The sequence below is a fragment of the Diabrotica virgifera genome, chromosome 6, assembly GCF_917563875.1.
Source record: "Diabrotica virgifera virgifera chromosome 6, PGI_DIABVI_V3a".
In the NCBI taxonomy this organism is placed as follows: domain Eukaryota; kingdom Metazoa; phylum Arthropoda; class Insecta; order Coleoptera; family Chrysomelidae; genus Diabrotica; species Diabrotica virgifera.
The window spans coordinates 148,897,455-148,922,344 of record NC_065448.1 but is presented as its reverse complement, the minus strand read 5'-3'; the positions used below and the strand labels follow the sequence as shown (position 1 = coordinate 148,922,344).

General features: G+C 34.7%; 1 protein-coding gene across 12 annotated transcripts in view; it reads right to left on the bottom strand.

Moving 5' to 3' along the window:
• LOC114329180 (steroid hormone receptor ERR1) overlaps positions 1-24,890 on the bottom strand; it is a 325,624-nt gene that overhangs the window by 13,258 nt on the left and 287,476 nt on the right. For all 12 annotated transcript variants that reach the window (XM_050654125.1, XM_050654121.1, XM_050654122.1 and 9 more), the window contains 2 exons: positions 21,825-22,168; positions 9,540-9,712 (listed from right to left, as the gene is read on the bottom strand). In XM_050654125.1, coding sequence (XP_050510082.1) covers positions 9,540-9,712; positions 21,825-22,168 — 517 coding nt within the window. The remainder of the gene's footprint in view (positions 1-9,539; positions 9,713-21,824; positions 22,169-24,890) is intronic.

The following is a 24,890-nucleotide window of genomic DNA, read 5'->3' as shown; positions in this document are numbered from 1 at the left end:
CTCATGAACAAAATCACATATTATATGGTCAATACATGGTCAACAATATGGACTCAATATAAACGTAAAGAAGACAAAGCTTATGATCATTAGCAAGAAAAAGATAACAGAAGGTCAACTCTACATCAGCCAAACCCCTGTAGAAAGAGTGACGCACTACATCTACCTCGGCACCATAATAAATGAAGAATGGATCAACAACCAAGAGATAAGAGTGCGCATCGGAAAAGCTAGATCCACCTTCAACCGTATGGGTGCCTTTTTCAAGAGAAAAAACCTCTCTCTTGGTATAAAAGTAAGAATGCTGCGATGCTACGTCTTCTCTGTCCTTTTTTATGGTGTTGAATCATAGACCTTGAACGAAGATATGTGACGAAAATTGGAAGCATTTGAGATGTGGCTATATCGGAGAATTCTTAAAATCCCGTGGACTGACCGGGACACAAATGAGGACGCCCTTAGAAGAATGGGGAAGAACCGAGAGGTACTAACCACCAACAAATCTCGAAAGTTGGAATACTTTGGACACATTATGCGAAATGAAACCAGATATGCCCTCCTACAGGCCATCCTGTAAGGAAAAAAATATTTGGAAAGCGAGGTCCAGGAAGAAGAACATCCTGGTTAAAGAACCTCAGAACCTGATTCAACATAACATCTGTACAAATTTTCCGCGTTGCTACAGATAAAATAAAGAGTGTCATGATGATCGCCAACATTCGTCACGGATAGGCACATCAAGAAGAAGATCCGTGATTAAATTGAAGAGCAAAGGACTTAATGAGTCTTATCCCGCTGCCTATGTCTATAGGTTCTGTAAGTTGTACAACTATTCTGACGTTGTTGTTTTGGTAATGTTTTCAATAGTTTTTATGATAACTAAGGGGCCTTCTCTATTATACAGATGATGGATTATATCTTTGAGTGTTACTCTGTCAAATGTTTTCTTCAAGTCAATCAGACATAGAAATGCTGGTCTATTATGCTCTAGTGATTTCTCAGTAATTTGCTTATGACGAATATGGCATCTGTATATGATCTTCCAGCACGAAAACCTTGTTCATCTGCTAAACTTAACCTCTGATTCATTGGTTCTTGTAGAATTCTAGTTGTAAGTTTTAGGGTAGTATTTAACAAGTTGATACCTCTTAGTTTTCTGGCTGCTTTTTGTCTCCTTTTTTTAATAGTAGAATTAGTTCGCTCGTTCTCCATTCTTCCGGTATTTTATTATGTTTTATGATTTTGTTAATTATTGTTCTGTCATTGCTGCTCCACAATATTTCAGTAATTCGTTTGGTATTCCGTCCTTACCTGCAGCTTTTCTGTTCTTCAGATTTTCGAGTGTTTTTCGAACTTCCTGTGTACTTATATTAATATCTTCATCTGTGGCAATTTCTGGTGTTTCCAGTTCAAGAAAGTGAAAAACTAAAAACCTGCCAGACAATTGAAAATAAAAAACCAACTAATTGAACACGTTGACTCGTATATATACCTTGGAACAGTCGTCAACTCGAAATGCGATCAAACAACCGAAATACGATCTAGAATTGAAAAGGCCAGAGCAACATTTAACAACATGAAAAATATATTCACCCATTCCGACATATCTCTCCCACTAAAAATACGGAAACATTAATGAGAAAGCTGGAGGCATTCGAAATGTGGGTGTATCGACGTATCCTCAAAATATCCTGGACGACTCGCACCGCCAACGTAGAGGTACTGCGCCGAATGGGAAAACAAAAAGAAATCTCTTTCACAATTATTAAGAAAGGGAACTTGAATACCTCGGTCATATTATGAGACATGATAAAAATATCATATACTCCAACTGATAATACAGGGTAAAATAGAAAGCAAAGTGGACCCGGAAGAAGAAGAAGACACTCATGGCTTCAAAACTACGCCAATGGTTTGGACTAACATCGATCGAGTTATTCAGAAACGCTGTAAACAAAATTAAAATTGATATGATGATAGCCAACGTCCGCAACGGACAAGGCACATGAAGAAGAAGAAGAATTAGGCATTGAATCGATCCAATAATGCTGCGTAGTATTCGCCATTGATTGTTTTTCCTTTTTCCAAGTAGTCGATGTGGATGATCCCTTCGCATCCCAGAAAACAGTCGCCATCACTTTGCCGGCCGAATGTGCACTTTTTGCCTTCTTCGGCGGGCGTTCGCCGCGTTTGCGCCACTGTTTCGACTGTTCTTTGGTTTCCGGTGTGTAATAATGTACCCAGGTTTCATCATTATCAACGGTGATAAATCGGTGAATAAAATCCTTCGGATCGCGCCGTATCATCGCCAAAAGCGTCTCCGAAGTGGTTTCGCATTTGGTCGATTGTCAGCAAACGGGGCACCCATCGCGCGGCTAACTTTTTCATGTCCAAATGATGGTGAATGATGTTGTGTACGCGTTCGTAGCAAATGTTTAGGGCCTCTACTAACTCACGGAGCTTGATTCGACGATCTGCCATAATCATGTCATAGACTTTGTTGATCATTTCCGGCGTGGTGACTTCATTTGGCCTCCCAGGACGCTCATCATCAAAAACACTCGTGCGACCACGAACAAATTCAGCTTTACAAAATTTTACTGTTGCTAACGAAGGTGCAGCCTGCCCATATACTTCGTCCAGGTCGGCTTTGATTTGCACATTCGTTTTCGAGAGCAATTCGGTATCAAGTAGCGCCATCTATCAAAGGCTAGTTTTATATCAATCTACCCTCTATGGTGGTAATATAGGGGTGAAACTACCCTCGTGATGGGGTTGATTGACTTCAACACACTAAGTACTCATCAATATATACAGAGTGGCCAAAAGTCTGGAAACGGCCAATTATCTCGTAAATTGCTAGTCATAATTGTACAAAATTTGAGGTACACCTATTTTGAGATACGGAGATTCCATATTTGATATTTGCAATTTTGCCAGATTTGCTGTTTCTCTTATATTATTAGTAACTTTAGTTTTTCAAATGCATCACCCTGTATATTCAGTCATTATTGAGATCTCCTATTCAATACGAGTTCAACCATATGTAACACTTATGATTTTATGTAGTCTGGAAGGTCTTAAATACATAAAACAGAAGTCTGGCAACGCCTAATTGTCTCAATAAATTTTCTAATACTAACTATTTTCAACAACATTAAAACGTAACAATTGATAGATTACATTTTTTAACATAATGGTTACTTTATCAAGTGTTCAAAATGTGCTCCATTTGTGAGTTGACAGTACCTTAATCGATGGTAGAATGCGTCTACCACATTTCTCCATGATGATCTAGAAATTATTCGAGATTGATCGAAAATTCGTTGCCTCAGCTCTGCAAGACTTGCTTGGTTTAGTTTTGTAAACTGAATTTTTCAAGTATCCCCAATAAAAATAATCTTTAGGATTGAAATCAGGTGAACGTGGAGGCCATTCAATTCTACCTCGTCTACCAATCCATCGTCCGGGAAATATCTCATCTAAATAACGTCGAACATTTACACCAAAATGAGCTGGAGCTCCATCTTGCTGAAACCATATCTGATTAAAATTGCCCCCAAACAAGTTTCTCAGTGTAGGTACAATTTCATTTCTAAATAACATTTCGTAACTATCTGGCGTTAAATTTTCTTCGATAAAATATGGCCCAATTAACTGAGTACCTACTATACCTGACCATACATTTATTTTTTGTGGTCTTTGAGTATGGTTTTCACGCATCCAGTGTGGAATTACGTCACTCCAGTACCTTAAATTGTGTCGATTTACACTTTCACACAGTGAAAAGGTTGCTTCATCGGAAAAACATATTCTGTTAATGAAATTTTCACATTTTCAATTTTATCCATCATTACCTCAGTAAACTGTAATCTACGATCGAAGTCATCTTCACTTAATTCTTGCAATAAGTTAATTTTGTATGGTTTAAATTTATTCTTACGTAATACAAGACTGAAGAACGACCTACATCATGTACTTGTGCAACCCTGCGTGAGGATGTATGTGGATCTTCAACAAAAATTTGCATTATATCTAAAGTTTTGTTGTCATTCATAACTCTTTTCGGTCTACCTGATCGGTGTCTGTCTTTTACTTCTCCAGATTCCTAAAATCGCTTTACAATTTTTTGTATCTTCGCCTTATGAATAGGAGAACGGTGTGGGAAAGTATCATTGAACAAGTTGGCTACTTCACAATAAGATCTTTTTCTGTCACCGTACCCTCTCATCATTAGAATAGTAATTATTTCTTTTTCGTTAAGGGCCATTTTATAGAAGCAACTTATCTTGCAGAACTTTTCAAAACACAACTACTGTCAGTTTTAGTTAATAATAGGTTTGTTCTAGCAAACAGTCAAACTAGTCAGAAACCGTCAGCAAACAGTTGGTCAGTGAGAGAACATAATATAGTCACCAGTGCTATCCCCTCTACTCGCGCTGGTCGACTATTCGCTGATGGTTTCAAACCGTTTGAAACTGATGCTAGAACAAACCTAATATAAAGGGTGAACAAATGTCACAATCACAGCATTCTACATTTAAATATTTAAATTTATTAAAATCTACATATTTTGCACTGTTTTATTTTATGTATTTAAGACCTTCCAGACTACATAAAATCGTAAGTGTTACATATAGTTGAACTCGTATTGAATGGGAGATTCCAATAATGACTGAATATACAGGGTGATGAATTTGAAAAACCAAAGTTACTAATAATATAAGACAAACGGCAAATCTAACAACATTGCAAATACCAAATATGGAATCTCCGTATCCCAAAATAGGTGTACCTCAAATTTTGTACAATTATGACTAGCAATTTATGAGATAATTGGCCGTTTCCAGACTTTTGGGCCACTCTGTATATTTATTTAGTTCACACTTAAACAATAACAAAGTAGTACTCAGTATCTGATGTTAGTTGCGTATTCTGATCATTACTCAAGTCCTTCGTAGAGTATTCTCTCTTATTCCTTTCGTAAGTATATCTAATGTCTATTTGTTTGTTATGGGGTTTAAATGGGGTAGTGATGCGCATTATAAGGTGTTGCTTCCAGTTAACAACTCTAGCCTCTCCTACTCAATTCCTATTCTCACCTCCGAGAAGTGTGATACGGATCACACGGGTAAACCCCGGTAAACCTGAGCAACCCTACTGGAGACTGGGTAACCAACCCCAGTGGAAGGTAGGGTCAGGGCTGACGAGGAAGGGAGAAATGGTCCTCCGAAAAGGGGGTTGGTCAGTGTAAAAAATCCCCTCCTGTAAAAAATTTTTTAACGTTACGAAAAATTCGAATGGTGGTGAGTTCGAATCTCACCAGGGCCAGGAATTTTTCGTTTATTATAAATTAATGAATGAAGATAGTTTCTGTCCTTGTGGGATCGGTACTCACCGGAGGAACCGCAGACGTTCGGATACAATTAGCGTCTCTTTGCAAAGACAATGACGTCGACTTTGCAAAGTAACAAGACACTTACTCAACACACACACTACACATGACACTAAGTACCGCATGTTGTGACTGGCTGAATGACATAAAGTCCATGCCATTAAAAAAAACGTCCATGCTCCAACTGAAGATAAAGAAGACGAGGAGAGAGACCTATTTTATGAAAAAGTGGAAAGAACTTATAGGAAATGCCAGAACAAATAAAAATTGGGCAAAGTTGGGCAAGAAACAATCTGCAGATCCACTATTGGTGAACATAGTCTCCAAACGGTCAGTAATCAAAATGGTTTATGGCCGATTGAACTCGCGGCATCGTTAGGAATGGTGGTAGTAAGTACGTGCTTTCCCCACAAAAACATCCATAAAGCCACGTGACAGTCACCAGACTGCCAGACCAAAAATCAAATTGACCACGTACTTGTAGATAGTCGACATTTCTCCGATGTACTGGACGTAAGAGCATGTAGAGGTGCTAATATAGACTCCGACCACTACCTTATAAAAGCAAAACTTTAGCACGCATAGCTAACGCAAAAAAAGGTCACAGCACAAAATCCACAAAATATAATACTGAGGTGCTAAAATCTGAAACTGCTAGAACCAATTACATGACAATATTAAACGAAGCGTTACCAAAAATCGAAGAAAATTTAAGTATAGAAGAGCATTGGACTAAATGCAAAGAAGCTATGCACACAGCGGCTGACACTGTATTAAAACCTATCAAGACCAGAAAAAACGAAGATTGGTTCGATGAAGAGTGTAGACATATCAAGCAACAAAAAAATGAAGCATATAAGAGACTCCAGCAGCGCAGAACGAGATCAACTCTGGAAAATTATGAAAATCTTAGAAGAGAAAAAAAGAGAATGTTTAGAAGAAAAAAGAAAGAACAATACGAACACGCTCTAAACGAAATTGTTAACTACCACAATGGAAAAGACTCACGAAAATTCTACCAACAAATAAACAGCTGCAGAAAAGAATTCAGACCCAGAATAACAGCCTGTAAAGATAGGGACGGCTCTATAATTAGTAACAAAGAACAGATACTAAACAGATGGGCGAACCATTTTGAAGAACTGCTTAGTGGCAATCATGAAGATGGCCAGATTGAGGATTCCATGTTTCAAATGAATGAAGATGATCGGCAACCACTCCCCACCGAAGAAGAAATTAGAGAAGGCATCGTAACACTGAAAAATAATAAAGCCCCCGGTTCGGATAATCTCCCTGCCAAACTTTTCAAAAACGGCGGCGACACCCTCCTGAAACACATGCATAAACTGATAACTGCAATCTGGCAACAGAAAGAAACACCCACAGACTAGAAGTTAGGTGTACTGTGTCCTCTACACAAAAAGGGAGACATGATGGTGTGAAAAGTGGAGACATGGACCTGATCATCTGTCAGCTCTGGTGAAAAGCCTATATGAGAACAGTGAAACCAGAATAAGAATTGAAAACCATAAGTCCGATCCTTTTAAAATAGGTAGAGGAGTCCGACAAGGATGTATTCTATCTCCAAGTCTTTTTAATTTCTATGGGGAATATATAATGAGAAAAGCACTCGACAAATGGAATGGCGGTATTTCTATCGCAGGAAAGAAGATCTCAAATCTCAGATATGCAGATGATACAACATTAATAACTGCATCCGAAGAAGAAATATCCAGCCTGCTGCAGCTAGTGGAAGCCGAAAGCAATAGATTTGGTCTCAAGATCAATAAACAAAAGACAAAAATTATGATAGTAGATTATTCAAATTCACTTCAGACAACAGAAGCCTTAGACCAGTTTGAAGTGGTTAACGAGTTCAATTATCTAGGATCCTACATCAGTAATACAGGATCTTGTGAAACAGAAATACGTAGGAGAATAGGCATGGCCAAAAACGCTATGAGTCGATTATCGAAAATCTGGAAAGATCGCTCCTTGTCGAAGAACACCAAAATAAGATTAGTACGTGCCTTAATTTTTCCCATATTTAATTACGGATCCGAAACATGGACCATGAAATCGGACGACAGAAAAAGGATTGACGCCTTTGAAATGTAATGCTGGAGAAGAATGCTTCGGATCTCATGGACGGAACACAGAACAAATCACTCAATCCTCCAAGAGCTTAATATTCAGACTCGACTTTCCTCTATTTGCCTCTCCACCGTCTTAAAATTTTTCGGCCATATTGCAAGAAGTAATGATAATCTTGAGAGACTTATAATTTCGGGAAACGTTGAAGAGCGCAGAAGTAGAGGTCGCTCACCTACTCGATGGACGGATCAAGTACAGAAAGCCAGTGGAAAAACAATCTCTGAATCCATGAGGGAAGCTCAGGACAGAAGCCGATGGAAAGAGATAGTTGCTCGTATTATAGGGAATCACAACACTCAGCAATGAGGAAACGACTGAGGAGGAGGATGGTGTGTGATAATTATAGAGGCATCACTCTACTCAATATGGCATATAAAGTGTTGTCCAACGTATTGTACAAAAGACTCCTCCCCTACGCCGAACAAATAGTGGGAGGATATCAGTGCGGTTTCCTTCCTAATAAATCAACAACGGACCAGATATTTACAGTGAGGCAGATCCTTGAAAAAACCCTAGAGTTCGGCGTCGACACCCATCACATATTCGTTGACTTCAAAGCCGCATACGATTCCGTTAATAGAAATAAAATTCTACTTGCTATGGTAGAATTTCGAATACCGTTTCATCTTGTCCAATTAACTGAACTTACACTCACAGGTGCAGAGAGCATGGTAAAAATCCAAAACGACCTCTCAACACCCTTCCATTGCAAAAATGGACTAAGACAGGGTGATGGACTATCGTGTCGCTTATTTAACCTGACATTAGAAAAAATAATTCGAGAGTCCCAGACTACTACGAATGGTACTATCTTTCACAAATCAGTACAAATTGTCGGATACGTAGCTGACATAGACATCATAGGTAGGTCCACAGAATCTCTGACTGAAGCATTTCGGTCGTTAAGAGCATCGACACAGAGAATGGGACTAAATATATATGTTCAAAAGACCAAATATATGTGTTACAATAGGTCAAGCAAACCGACTCCTACAAGAATAATAATTGATGGCCTAGAACTGGAAGGTGTCGACACCTTCATATACTTAGGCTCGCTGCTAACTAAAGATAACAATGTCAGTGAAGAAATTAAAAGAAGAATAGTGCTCGCCAATAAGTGTTACTATGGCTTAAGAAGACAGATGGCCTCAAAAATACCTAGAAAAATTAAATTGACTGTCTACAAAACACTAATAAGACCAGTGTTAACATATGGTTCAGAAACTTGGTCACTTACACAGAATGACCAAGAACTGCTCAAACGTTTTGAGCTGAGCGACAAAAACTAAGACGAATATATGGAGGCATAAAAGAACAAAGTTTGTGGCGCAGGCGTTACAACTTTGGGTTGTATAGAAGTTTTGGAGAACCTGACGTTGTAAAATTCATTAAGGTAGCACGCCTTAGATGGATAGGACACGTAATCAGACGAGAGGAAGAAGCCATAGTCAGAAAATTTTTTGACCGAAGAGGGCCGATTGGACAACGAACAAGAGGAAGACCGAGACTTAGGTACCAAGACAACCTAGAAAATGATTTGAAATCTATTGGAATTAGAGGATGGAGAAGAGTTGCCAGAGACAGGGGCGAATGGAGGATTCTGAGAAGGCTTTGGCTCATAAAGAGCTGTTACAGTAACGCCACTGATGATGATGATGATGATTTGTTTGTTATGACTTTTAATTTACTTAGAACGACCGTGAATTATATCAACAACTTTTCTGTTTAGTTTGCACTTTTCGGTGCGTGTCCCACTTACGCAGATATTAATGTCACATACTTAATACCAGGGTGGTATTACCAGCAAGTGCATAATCAAAACATTGAGTAATATTGTTATTAAAGGATTTGAAATTTAAACCGAGTTATTTGCTAATGACTTAAATATTATTTTCTGGATGCTTATTTAAATCCCTTTACACCTAGTATGCCGAGAATTTTAAAATTTCCCCCGTAAAATGAAAAAATTATGTAATAAAAAAGTATTTACCTTAATATTCCAACGGTATCTGAAAGCGCAGTCAGAATTGAGTCCCTAAATTTTTTGAGCGACTGGTATTCATCCAATTTTACATCAGAATTTGTGAGAACCAAGGCTTTGAGAAGATAATATTCTTCTTTTAATATAGATAATCTATCTAACCTTTCTACAACGTTCCAGCACTAAAACATACATTATGGTAATTATTTTCAAAATACAACTAAAATAATAATATTTAATTTATGTGTATAAGTGCGCAATTCAGTCTGTTTCGGTTCCTCAAATTGATAAGACGTGCGATACTTAAAATCTAATTAAAGAAATCGGTGTTTTCACCTCGTAATTAAAAAACTAGTTATTCATATTAAAGTACACATATCGATATTAAAAAAGTGAAATCTAAGTGGTTTTTAAATCATGAGCGTTAATAGCGGGGGTGGACAACCCCCCGATAAAGATGAGTTAGAGTGTGCAATGGATGTGTCCCGTCCGGATCATCCAGCTTCTCCAGTGCCGGATCTTCCAGCTTCTCCAGTGGAGGAATTTAGAGGATTCCAAAATCCCAATTCACAGATAAGTACTGTTAATGATTCTGATACTGTTTCCGGGAAAAATGTAGACGTAAATACGGTCATTAAAAATATTAATCAATATTCTTCTAAAGATAATGCTCCATTTTTTGTTTATGTTCAAAGTAAAACAGGGAGAATAGGGAATCTCCATAGGGTAGCTACCTCTAGACTGATTATTAATTCTGTTCCAGAAATTAAACAGGACATAGCTAACATATCAATAATAGGAGCTAATAAAATAAAGGTCGAATTAACTTCTTATACAAGCGCAAATAAATTATTAACAGCACAGACCTTAAAAGATAAATACGATACATACATCCCAATGTTTTTTACACATGTAAGGGGGGTCGTAAGACAAATAGACTTAGAATTATCGGAACAGGAATTAAAAGAAATTATTAAACCGAAATTGGGCAACAATTTTGAAGTAAGTCACGTAAAAAGAATTTCACGTAAAAATGACCAAAATGAAATTGTTCCAACAACTACTATTATAGTTACATTTAGAGGTCAACTTTTACCCACAAAGGTAATAATAGAAAAAATGGTGTATGATGTCGAAAAATATGTGCCAAGAATAATTCAGTGCCTGAATTGTTTAAGATTTGGGCACGTCAGTCTGCAATGTAGATCAAAAGAACGTTGTAAAAACTGTGGAGAAGATCATAAGGCAGAAAGCTGCCAAAAAAATGAACCAATATGCATTTATTGTAAAGAAAAGCATTGCGCTACTGATAAAAAAAATTGTTCAGAATTTATTAGACAGAAGAATATAAAAAGAACTATGGTATATGAAAACCTATCATACGCCGAGGCGTCTTCTAAGCATGAAACAAGTTTTTCAAGTGTAGCAAAAAATAACACAAATTCTAACCGTTATACTGTTACTTTAAAAAGAAGGAGGTTAGCTATGTCCCCAGAGATCGATGAAACATTCGAAAAACGTAAAGAAATAATTTCAAATCCAAAAACTTTAACAGAACCTGTTTTCAATAAGTTTAAAAATATACCAAATTATAATAATGGTTGTGATGACTCTAACACGGTAAATAAACAGATAAAAACTTGCGAATCATTATTAAACCTTATCAAAGATATTTTAACTTTTTCAAATGTAGAAATTAAAAATAGTACACTTATTGAAAACATAAAAGACAGTATAACGCAAATTTTATCTGACTATGAGTAACTTAAATATACTGCAATGGAATGCTAGATCAATTTTGTGTAATAAAGGTCACTTTGAAAAATACATTTTCGACAATAAAATTAATGTAGTTTTGCTTTCGGAAACTTGGTTAAAGAAATCTTCACATTTTTTTATTAATAATTTTAATATATTTAGACAGGACCGTAATGACAATTTTGGAGGAGTTGCAATCTTATTAAGAAAATACTTTACCTTTTTTCCTAAGCCAAAATTTACTCCGATAAAGGATGTCGAATGTGTGTCGGTATCAGTTTCAATAAATAAAAATATAAAAATCCATCTATACTCTATATATGCCAAACCAAAACTAAACATTAGAGAAACAGATTGGGTTACCTTTTTTGATAGCTTAGAAAAGCCATTTTTGGTAGGAGGAGATTTCAATTGTCATCATACTGCATGGGGAAATAGTTATTCAGACATAGCGGGTTCAAGTCTTCTCGGTGCTATAGAGGAGTGTAACTTAAATTATTTAAATACAGGAAGCGAAACATTAATACCTAGATTTGGAAGTAATAACAAATCTGCTATAGATATTACAATATGCTCTAGAGATATAACTTTAAATTGTGATTGGAAAACTGATATTACACCATTAGGTACTTCCAATCATTTTCCTGTTCTAATTGAAACACATTTTAATACTACTAAATTATCCTTTAAGTGTAAAAACCAAGTTAATTTAAATAAAGCTGACTGGTCTTTTTTCTCTCAGATAGTAGATGAACAATTAGATGGAAGTAATAACGAAAGGTCATATAAAAGTTTTATAGAGTCAATAAATCATGCTACAAAACTAGCAATCCCACAGAAGAGAACAGAGATCAAATCAGAATTTAGCAAAGTTTGGTGGAATCAGAGATGTGCAAATGCTATTAAATGTCAACAAGAAGCTTTTTTGCTTTATAAAAGGCACTCAAATTTAACTAACTATTTAAAATATAAAAATTCAGTAGCAGTCGCCAAAAAAATAATATTACAAAGCAAAAAAGATTCTTGGCAAGATTTTTGCAAACAACTTAACAGAAACACACCAATAAAAGATATATGGAAGTATATAAAGAAAATAAAAAATACATTTAATCCCCCAAGAAATAGGATCCAAATAGGTGAGTGGGTAGAAACATTCTTTAATAAAATTGCTCCAAGTTGGGTGGAAACAAATATTCGGCCGACTATTTCACTGAGCACGGATGATATAGATAGTGAATTTTCAAGTATGGAAATAAAACAAAGCCTTAAAACAAACAATAACACAGCACCTGGAGTTGATAACATTTATTATAAAATGCTCGCTAGTTTGTCAGAATCAAGTATTGAAATTTTTCGCAACATAATTAACTCAATATGGAATCGGGCAGAATTTCCAACAAGCTGGAAGGAATATAAAGCAATCCCAATTCTGAAACCAAATAGAGATGCGGAAGATCCAGAGTCATATAGAGCAATTTCTCTAGCTTCTTGTGTATTAAAAACTGTAGAAAGAATGATCAAAGTCAGACTAGTTCATTGGCTCGAAAATAATAAAAAATTACCTAAATTACAGTTTGGCTTCAGAAGAGGATGCTCAACTATTGAAAATATCGGCAACCTAGTAAGTGATATAAATATCGCCTTTACTAATAACAACTCCGTTCCAGCAATTTTCGTAGACATAGAATCAGCATATGATAACGTCATATTAGACATTCTCTATGAAAAAATGGAAAAAATGGGAATCTCCCAATCTTTGACCTCACGTATAAGATTACTATATTCCGATAGGTCAGTGTCAATAAATATAAATGATGAAACATTGGGACCTAAAACGACCAATATTGGGTTACCACAAGGAAGTATACTAAGCCCTGTACTATACTTAATATATACAGCAGATCTGGAAAGTAAAATTAAATGTAGTGAGACCGTTTCTATACTACAATTTGCCGATGACATTTGTATATATTCCCCATGCCAGTATATTGAAGAAGGGTGCAAAAAATTAAATATAGCCTATAAGAACCTTAATAAATGGTGCAATGAAAATGGCCTAAAAATTTCCAGGAAAAAAACAGAAGTCTGCATTTTTACGAGGAAAAGAAAACACATTCCAACAGAAATAACATTGGATACAACAAAGTATAGTGTACGGGCATCTGTAAAATACCTAGGAATGTATCTGGATAAAAAAATGACATGGAAAAACCACATAGATTATTTAATCAAGAAAACTGAAAAAGGAATTAACATCTTACGGTCAGTGTGTGGAACAAAATGGGGATCAGATCCAAACGTAGCAATCCTTTTGTACAAATCCTACATTAGGTCAATACTGGATTATGGTTGTTTCTTCTATGACCAAGCTTCCAAAAGTCAACTAGAAAAAATAGATCACGTAGTAAATAAGTGTCTAAGGCTATGCCTAGGGGCTTTAAAAAGTACACCAATTGATTGCTTATTTGCCGAAGTAGCAGAAACTCCACTAAAATATCGCCGAAAGATTTTAGCTTCCAATTTTATAGCTAAATTAAGTTCTAAAAATAGCAACTTAGTCCAAAAAATCCATATACTGTTTACATCGGATCTTACCCATAGTTATTGGAAGTCGAAAAAAAGTTTAACTATTACTGAGTCATATTATGTAATAAATAACGTAATAGAAGAAATATACTCTTCAGATATAGATCCATTATATAGCATAAATATTTATAACATCCATCCAATTAACTGTGTTTTTCTCCAAGACTATTCAAAATTTCACCCAAGGATTAGACAATACATATTTGAGGAGGATTTAGAAAAGTATCTTCCCAGATGTCAATATATATTCACGGATGCATCAAAGAACAACAAGAAAGTAGGTTGCGCTATATTTGATCCACATAAAAATCATAAAAAATCCTTTAAATTAAATGAAAAGCTTACAATATATACTGCAGAATTAATAGTCATATTAGAAGCTCTCCTGTATATAAGTAATATGAAAATTACAGCAGAATCATTTGCAATTTGTTCTGATAGTAAAAGTGCTATTATGAAAATAAAAAATATCCACCAAGTCAGTAGTAATTATATTTTGACTAATATAATTATTAAACTTCAACAATTACAAACAAAAAAAATCAATGTATCATTAGTTTGGATTAAAGGACATTGTGGAATAAAAGAGAATGAAGAAGTGGACGAAGATGCTAAGGAAGGAAGTAGAACTGGAGAGCTTTTAAGTTATAAATGTCCCCACAGTGAAATTGCCTGCCACGTAAAACCCATAATACTAACCGAATGGAGAGAAATGTATAGTAACAGTCCAAAGGGAAAATTTTATAAAAACATAGTTACCAAGCCTCCTGGCCAGTCTTGGTTCTCAAGACTGTCGGGAAGCAAGCGGTTTTTCTCTGTTTTGTGCAGGTTAAGGTTCAACCATGTTTTAACTCCCCAGTACAAATATAAAATAAAATTGAGTGATTCTCCTAATTGTTCATGTGGAGAAGAAGGTACAGCGGAGCACATGATCCTAGGCTGTTCTAGAATAATAAACGAGGTTAAATTATTAAATGAAGAAATGGCCAAAATACCCAAAATCACCAGACCATATAACCTAACTCAACTATTAAGAGCAGAAGATTTCAATGTTTATCAAATTTTGTACAAACATATTTTATGTATTAGATTAAGTTTATAACCTATGTTTTTTTTCCTTTCGTGTTAAGCCCTACGCCTATCCGAGGTCCACCTGTCTCGTCTAAATGCTCTGATCGACCCCTGAGCGTCAAATTGTGTCCTAGTCTAATATCCCAAATTATATTGAAAAAAAGACAATGAAAAATAAAAAAAATATATCAAAAAAAATATATATATAAAAAAATAAAAAAAAAATAAATAAATAAAAAAAAATACATAAAAAAATGATAAAAAAAAAATCAAAATGAAAAGAAATAATTCCAAATAAAAACAAAAATCGTTGAAAATTAGATATAGGTATATAAAATAGTTCTTTGTAAAATTGGAGCAGGATTGTGATTGGACACATACCTGAACAAATCAGTAGAAAGCAGGAAACACTCCTTTGGAGCTTCCGCATAAATAATACAAATAATCCCAAAAAGGTAAGATGGCGAATGGACATTGACTCCGAAGCCAATAATGCTCAAACACACACACACACAAGTGCGCAATTGGTTCGTAGGCGCATGCATGACATGTAGGCGTGCACACATTGTATGCACATATGCGCATGCGTGTGTGCTTATGTTTCAGCATTAATATAAAAAAACAAAAGATTGTTTAGTTTCGTTATTCGGTAAGAGAAACGTTAATAATGCTATTTCATGAATAATTTTCGTTACTAATTAATTTTACACATAATATGACCGTTTTGTGTTGTCTAGGTTCGGTTGTCTGCGATCATTATTGTATTGTATTTTATTTATTTCGTGTATGGCTTACATCGCAGAGTAGGTAATTTAATCATCATAATCAATGGTGCTACAGCCCTATGAAAGAGCCTCGACCTTCCCAAGTCTACTACGCCAGTCAGTCCTATCCATTGCCAACCGTTGGCAGTTTGCTGCGCCTATTTTTCTCCCATCCTCGTCTACACCATCCTTCCATTTCCATCCGAGTTTTGGCCTAGCCCTATTTCTACGTCCCACAGGTTGTGACATAAGGATTCTTCTAGGAGGGTTGTTCTGCTGTGATCTTGCTAGATGTCCTGCCCATCTTAGGGCCGGTTGTTCGAACGCTAATCAAAAATGGAATCAACTGATCATTATCAAATATTTAATTACTGTCAATGTCAAGTTCAAAACATAATTGATTACAATTATGAGATTAATTTATTATAGTTAATCAATTATATTATTAATTGTTGTTAATTAATAATTAATTAATCAATTATGTTATTAATCAATAAATTATGTTAATTATCATAATGATAATAATTAACATAATTGATTACAATCAACTGATTGGCGTACTAACAACGGATTTTGTTATTTGATGGTTTTTAAGGGGACTTCATTATAATCAACTTCTTGATTAGCGTTCGAACAACCGGCCCTAAGTCTTCCTATTCTTATAAGAGATAGTACGTCTTTACCACCAAATATATGTTTATATCTGTGTTATACCTCGTAGTTGTATCTCCTCCTCCAGATACCATTTTCACAGATGCCTACAGCCCTTAGAGGGCCTCGACCTTCTCAAGCTTTCTACGCCATTCTGTTCTGTCCCTTGCTTGCATTTTCCAGTTGCCGAATCCGATCTTCTCGGCATCTTGTGTTACCCCGTCCATCCACCTCAGCTTTGGTCTACCCCGTCTTCTCATTCCCACGGGTTGCGCTGTTAGAATCTTTTTTATCATGTTCGATTCAGGGGCCCGGGCTACATGTCCTGCCCACTGCAGGCGGTTTCGCTTAATTATACTGATAATATCTTTTCCACCAAACGTACGCTTGTAGATATTCTTCAGTTCGAAGTTATATCTACGCCTCCATATTCCGTTCTCACAGACCGCTCCGAATATCTTAGTAGTACCTTTCTTTCAAAAATCGATAGAGCGGATTCATCTGTTTTAGTTAGCGTCCATGCCTCTGATCCATATGTGAGAACGGGGACTATCAATGTTCTATACAGCCTTATACGAGTTTTTTGAGACAGACGTTTGTTAGCTAAGTACTTTGATAGACTATGATAACACCTGTTTGCAATTATTATTCGTCTTTTTATTTCCCCTGATGTGTTATTATTGGGGTTAACCGATGTCCCTAGATATATGAACTCTTTGACCGCTTCGAAGTTTTGGTCATTGATGATTAGATCTGCGTCAACATCTCCAGCTCTTGTGTTTGTGTTAGTCGCCATGAATTTGGTTTTATTTCGATTTATATGTAACCACATTCGTTCTGCTGCTGCTACTAGCTCGGTTAGGATTCCTCTCAGGATCCTTCGTTCAAATATAAGCAGAAGGTTTTCATCTGCCTTGTCTCTGATCCATATGTCAACACTGGTTGTATAAGGGTTTTGTATATGGTTATTTTTGTTGTTTGGCTTAAGTTTCTGCTTTTCATATGTCTACTCAGTCCAAATAGCATTTGTTTGCTAGGATTATCCTTCGCTTGATTTCTTCCGTCATGACGTTTTCCTTGGTGATCAGGGAGCCTAAGTATGTGAATTTGTCCACCACTTCAAAGGTATAGTTATCAACCGTGAATTGGTGACCGATGTTTCTGGCTCTATTGTTGGGTGTTGATGCATCTTAGTTTTCTCCTCGTTTACTTGTAGGCCCATATTTTTTTAGGCATTTGAGAAGGTGGTATACATTTCTTCTAGCTTGCGTGTTGTGACGTCACAAAGCTCCACGTCATCTGCATATGCCAAAATTTGTGATGATTTATTAAAAATATTTCCTCTGTTGTCTATTCGGGCATCTCTGACCGCCTTTTCCAGAGCTATGTTGAACAGGAGACACGCCAGCGCATCTCCCTGTCGCAGCCCAACATGCGTTTCAAACGCCGTGATTGTTCGCCCTGTTTTTCGACTTTACAAACAACTTTACGCATTGTAGCCTTAACCAATCTTATCAGTTTATCAGGGATGTGGAATTCATCCATGGCTTCATTCAGGTAATTTAATTAAATTAAATTTAGACTTATGCATTTCAATCCATTAGGGATACCGCATACATACAACTTTTTAGTCGAACAACTATTTAGTCGAATTGTGAGGGTATTGCGATTTGTTCTCTACTAAACTATTTAGTTGTATAGGGAACGCATACAGTCGATAGTTGCATTGGAGATTTCAGTGTGTCAACATGTCGGAGTTAATTCGTTGACGACTGATGATTCCTTGTGGAATTTTTGCTGATACTTGAGATATGCGCGGCACGTTGGACAATTGATTGTGCTAATATCCGGAAGGTTGTGTAATTAAGTAACTAGTAGTAGCTGTTAAGTCCTTAACTCTTCTATTTTTTATTATTTGAAATACTTGTGAAATTTGAATGTTTGCATCTAGTTTTTCGTTGTCTGTAAAGACTGTAATGAATGAACGATTGACAAAGTTTTTGTCCTCATCTACATCTTCCTTTAAGGTATTCAACAAAGATTGTTGAAATGTTGCATTTGCCATTCTTTTTCGATTAATAGTTTGCTTAGCCAATCGAGGTGTTTCTATTTCATTTAATTCCGTATTATTTGTATAAGTTTTTATAATTTGATTAAGAAATGTATAATAAACAGCATATCAAAAAGTTCTACTCCAAAAGTAAGTGCTTAATTTTTTATTAAACAAATGAACAGCAAAATTTGTTGTTAAGTTGACTTACGAACAAGACCAGAACGAAAGTGAAACAAATCACATTTTTAAATATGAATCTGAAATATAAGTAACTTTCTATTGTTCAATTAAAACAATTAATTTTTATAAATATCTGTAACATATTTAAAAACAATATATTATGTTTGAGTGTATTTTTTTAATAATTATAATTTAAATCACAAAGATTATATTTTTCGTTATTTAAAATAATCAGACGTTTTATACTTTTATATAATAAGAAAAAATTGTTTTGAGTTGTATTTTGTTTTTATAAGCTAAAATTACATTTATTATTGCCAATTTACATTTTTTATAGTTTTTACTAAAATTATTTTGTATTTTGAATAGTAATAATGAATGCTTTCGATAAAAACAACCGTTTCTGATTTTGCCCGTTTCTACTACCAACTGAACGGTCGTCAAACAACTGTTGAGTCGAATGTATGCGCGCTGGTGATGTTGAAAAAGTAACTATTCGTTACAAAGTACTCGTTACTTACGAATACCGAAAGTAACGATTACTATACAGGGAACCAAATCGTTACTTTGATTACTTTGATTACTCTGATTACTTCTTACCAATCGTATTAGAGCGAGTAACTACTATTGTATCTACTTTGATTACTCTGATTACTTCGTTACTTCGTACCAATCGTATCAGAGCGAGTAGCGACTATTGTATTTGAGTACACTTGATTACTTTCTATAAAAAAATACCAATCGTATCCCAGCGAGTAACGGACGGGACCGCTATTTTACGACTGTTATCGAATATCGTTATCGGTATGAAGCGTTTTAAAGGTGTGACAGAATACCTATACAAAATACCTACCTACTGAGAAATACGATTCTCGATATGATTACCGGTACTCAAATACAAAAGTAACAAAAGTAATCATAGTAACCAAATCATTTTTATCTCTTAAACAGATCGGTGAAGGTCGTTGTTATATCGGAATACCTATACAAAATACCTACCTACTGAGAAATACTATTCTCGATATTATTACCGGTACTCAAATAAAAAAGTAACAAAAGTAATCATAGTAATTAAAGTAACGAATACTGTAAATGATTACATACTTTATACAAAAGTAACGATTTATCCCTTAAACAGATCGGTGAAGGTCGTTGTTATATCGGAATACCTATACAAAATACCTACCTACTGAGAAATACGATTCTCGATATGATTACCGGTACTCAAACACAAAAGTAACAAAAAATAATCATAGTAATTAAAGTAACGAATACTGTAAATTATTACTTTATACAAAAGCAACGATTTATCCCTTAAACAGATCGGTGAAGGTCGTTGTTATATCGGAATACCTATACAAAATATCTACCTACTGAGAAACACCATTCTCGATATGATTACCGGTACTCAAATACAAAAGTAATCATAGTAATCAAAGTAACGAATACTGTAAATGATTACATTATACAAAAGTAACGATTTGTAACGAATAGTCGAAAGTAACTATAATCAACATCACTAAATTCGCGCAGCCATCTAACGCCATAGGAATTGAGCTGCTTATCGATAGTAGTGCGACTTTTCAGTCAAAAGGCGATCAAGGAGGTCTTTTGATTTTTTTGTCGAGCGACTATCGAGTTGACAGTATGCGCATTTCAATATATTCCTACACACTTATGATACACAACTAAATAATTGTTCGACTAAAAGTTGTATGTATGCGGTGGGTCTTATACAACACATCACAAACAGATGTCCAGGTTTTTTATATATTCTATTGACCCTTTGTTGCCATTACAAAGTCCGTATTGTCGCTTGTGTATGCGCTGAGTGGGCAGTCCTGTATTGTATTATGTGCCTGATCGTCTGTCTTGTAGCGCCGCAGTTACAAGAAGGCGAGGGAATACATACACTGTTTTATATTTAAGTTAATTATTAAGAATAAGCCACCATTTTATTTTAAAATAATTTTTATTTGACGTTTCCATTTCCACTTCGGAAATCGTTATCAACATACCAAATATTTATAAATTAAACACATTTTGTTGTTGTTGCTTGGTACTTGGTAAAAAATTCTTCTAATAATTTAATTTTATCTGACTCATTCATATTGACAATTCAGACATATTATATTATACATTTTAAAGTAGATGACTTTAAAATGATATTGCCAATATTAATTTATGAGTTGTGTTCCTGCGACGACTTTATTAATACAAGATAGTTCATTCGATTTTATAGGTAAAGGATTTTGACAAGAGCTATGACCTTGAAAATTTCAGGTAAACTTATGTACTAAATCGGCATGACTCATAGCTCTTGTCAAAATCCAATATCTATAGTAGGTACATGAAATCAACTTTTAACTTAAGAATATCCGTGAGAAAAATGATAGCATGTGATTTGTCTTTAAAAAGACAACCACGTACAATGATAGTAATATTCTCGTGTTAGTGACCCCATAGTAAATCACGAGGAAAAAACCTCATGGTACTATCTCGACCTGGTAAGTATTTGGTCTTACATTTAGTTTACTCTCAAAATTAATACCAAACTCTGATTATGTATGTTATTTTAAAATATAAATGATAATCTTGATATGTTATTGACTTATCGTGGTCCTCTTTTAATATGGTTAAAAAATCCTACTGCATTCTGCTGAGAAATTTGCGACACAATTGGTTTCAAATTATAGCTGCTTCTTTGATTTTTTATTTCTACCATCTGTTTCTTTCAGGACTATACTTGAATCTTTCGACTGAACTCATGTTCATTATGCCATTCGTGTTAACATATTTTTTAAGATCCGTCAAATTCTCTTCTTGTTCTTGTAGTTTCATGGAGAGAATTTGACAGATCTTAAAAAATATGTTAACACGAATGGCATAATGAACATGAGTTCAGTCGAAAGATTCAAGTATAGTCCTGAAAGAAACAGATGGTAGAAATTCTCTATCTTTAATATTATAAGGTTGATGTTTACTTATTCTGACGTTTAATGGTCTTGATGTTTCACCTGTTTACATATTTCAGATCTATTAAATTATTATATCAAAGTATTAAAATTATTAGAATTTCTTAACGACTTTTGTTTTATCTCACAATAAAGTAACGGTCGAATCCATCGACTATTGTTTTAGAAATATTTGATAAATTAAAGTGATTTAATATCTTATGTTAACATTATTTGGTGATAAGTAGACGTGAATAATCTTAAAAAAGTTACTTACCGTTTGAAATAATTCTAAGGACCCGCAATCCCTCGACGTTTTTTCGTCGAGCGTGAAATCAATGGCAAACTGCAACCTTCCCATGCCTATCAGTGATAGGCTACGGAAAGCCAACGTCAACGTCAAAATTTCCGCCCACGTGCTTTGTAGTAGTCGCATCTGGTCGTTGAGGGACAAGTCGGTGAAGCCCGGAATCTGTTTTGCCCAACCGATGATGCCAACTAATTCCCTATCGTACAGATCACTAAGAATGGACAAGGTGCGGTGTTTGGAGTTATTGAGTGCTTTGTTGATTTCGAAACAATCGGGCTCACAGCCTGCTAGTGCTTCTAACATTTTTATATCTGGAAAATACGAAGTCAATTATAAAATAGTATATTATTCAACGAGCATGTAATAGCCATTACATAAGAATAGAATATTATATTTCTTCTACGACCTTTTTTATTTTAATTAGTAGAAAAATATAAGGATCAACTACTCTCGATTAAAATTATAATTTACCAAATTAAATGTTGTTTACCCATAGTACGCGGCTGAATAATTGGTTGCCTACTATTAGTAGGCGTATTCGCGTATTATAAATATTGTCTATTTACATTTATGTAAAAATTATTTATGTCTACCTTCCTTTCAATAACCTCAATCTTAAATGTTCAAATAGGGCTTTTCAACGATTCTCATTTGTTTCGAGCTTCTGTCATGTGTAGTATATTAATATTATACACGGATTATACGACGTATGACAGAAACTCGAAATAAATTAGAATCGTTGAAAAGCCCTATGATGAAATTTTAAACGTAAAAAATATACTGACTCATTGTTACAATTGAAAATCCTTTAAAAATTTAATTAGGAGCTGATTATATCAATAATTAACTATGAATTAGTTATAATATAATATAAAATATAATATAATAAAATATAATAAAATATAATATAATATAATATAAATTACAATAATTATTATATTAAATAAACAAGTTTAAATAATTTTGAACCCAACTTCAACCCGTGAGTAATGAACTATAATTACTTACGGATAAAGTAATGGGTGTTATTATCTATTCGAAAATAGTGAATAATGAGCATGTTATTAAATGGTTGTAGAAAAAAGTCTGTTTCTGGCAGATATTTTTCTTCTAGATATTTTTTAGAGCCGATTACTTCAGGGATAATGGTAATATTTAGAAAACAAGATACAAGAACAGTGGAAGACCAAAGAATGTAGGAGATACAGTGATTATATTATCTATTAATATAACTATGCAATCAAGCAAAGGACGAATGACTAAAATAGATTAATAAAATAAATTCATTAATAATAAACAAACGAAATCCAAAGAGCTGGAGAGATCTAAAGATTTCTCACCTTTGAAGGCAAATTCTGGTCACAGCCTAAATCCGTGCATTCTATACTTTGCAAAACAAACTGACGATAAATGAATAGACGTGGGGAATCAAAAACTTGCATTCCAAAACACGTCAATATATTTAGACAAAACTCCAACGAATTTGATTCCCAGTACACAATTTTGTTAGAGTTAGCGAAGGAGTGCTGTCGCCAGGGGGGATAGGGGTTGGGGGTACAACGGCCTTCTTTATTTAGATGGACTTATTAGTACATTCTTTCACGGTTTTTGCTCTAAATTTTAAAGAACCGCTTGAATTGACATGAAATTTGGCATACGTATAGCTTACATGTCAAAGAAAAAAAGTGATATTGTGCCGATGTGTGGTTTTGCCCTGGGGGTGACTTTCACCCCTTTCTGGGGGCGAAAAAATATATGTCCAAAATAAGTCCGGAAATGGGTAAACTGACTAATTTTAAGTAACTTTTGTTCTATAGAGCTTTTTCGCCAAGTCAACACTTTTCGAGTTATTTGCGAGTGAATATGTTCATTTTTCAACAAAATAACCACGGGTCATTCCATTTCAAATCACTCAATTTTGGAGCAAAAAAAGTTTTGGGCCTCCGATTTGTCTGAAAATTGGTATATAGCTTCTGCGGGACGTAAAAATAAGATATTTAAGGCAAAAAATCTTCTTCTTTTTTTCTCAAAATGTTATTTTATGCGATTTTACAGTGATTTGGTGTTTATTTATATAAATTTGCATTTTCTATCGTAAAGTATCAATGGAAAACATAATATTTTAATAGAAGGGACTCAAATTATTTGGCATTATAACAAGTTACTTTGATTCAAAACAAGCTTTTGATCAAATTTTATAGTGCAGAAAACGTTAAAATACCGTTTTTTACATTTTTCTCCATTCCCAAAATACATCATAATCGATTTGGCTGAAAATTTGCCCACAGATAGACGAAACATAGGACTTTAAGTGGTGAGAAGGATTTGAATTATATTACAATACCAAAAAAGTTACATGCAATATTATAGTCAAAAATATAGGCGTCTACTGTAAGTACAATTAACTCGACAATATCGACCTCACGACAAAAATTGTTAAAAAGAAATTGTAATAATTGTAAATACGATTTATTTGGAACAATTTCAGTTTCTACCATTTTTGTCGAAAAGTTAAAAATGGCGGAGATATTGAGCAAAACAGGATCTCCTTTAAAATCAAGATGGCGGCTAACGTAACGGAGGAATTCATTTGTGATTTTAAATTTAGGCTACTATTGACTTCCCTAAAGATCAGAAAAATAAAATTTTGGGCAGCTCGGCATTCAAGGTCAAATGCTATCCCGACTGGACTAATATATACTTTTGAGTCTGATATTACTGCATGTAACTTTTTTGGTATTGTAATATAATTCAAATCCTTCTAACCACTTAAAGTCCTATCTTTTGGCTATCTGTGGGCAAATTTTCAGCCAAATCGATGATGATGTATTTTGGGAATGGAGAAAAATGTAAAAAACGGTATTTTAACGTTCTTTACACTATAAAATTTGATCAAAAACTTGTTTTGGTTCAAAATAACTTGTTATAATGCCATATAATGACATTTTTGAGTCCTTTCTATTAAAATATTATGTTTTTCATTGATACTTTACGATAGAAAATGGAAATTTGTTTAAATAAACACCAAATCAC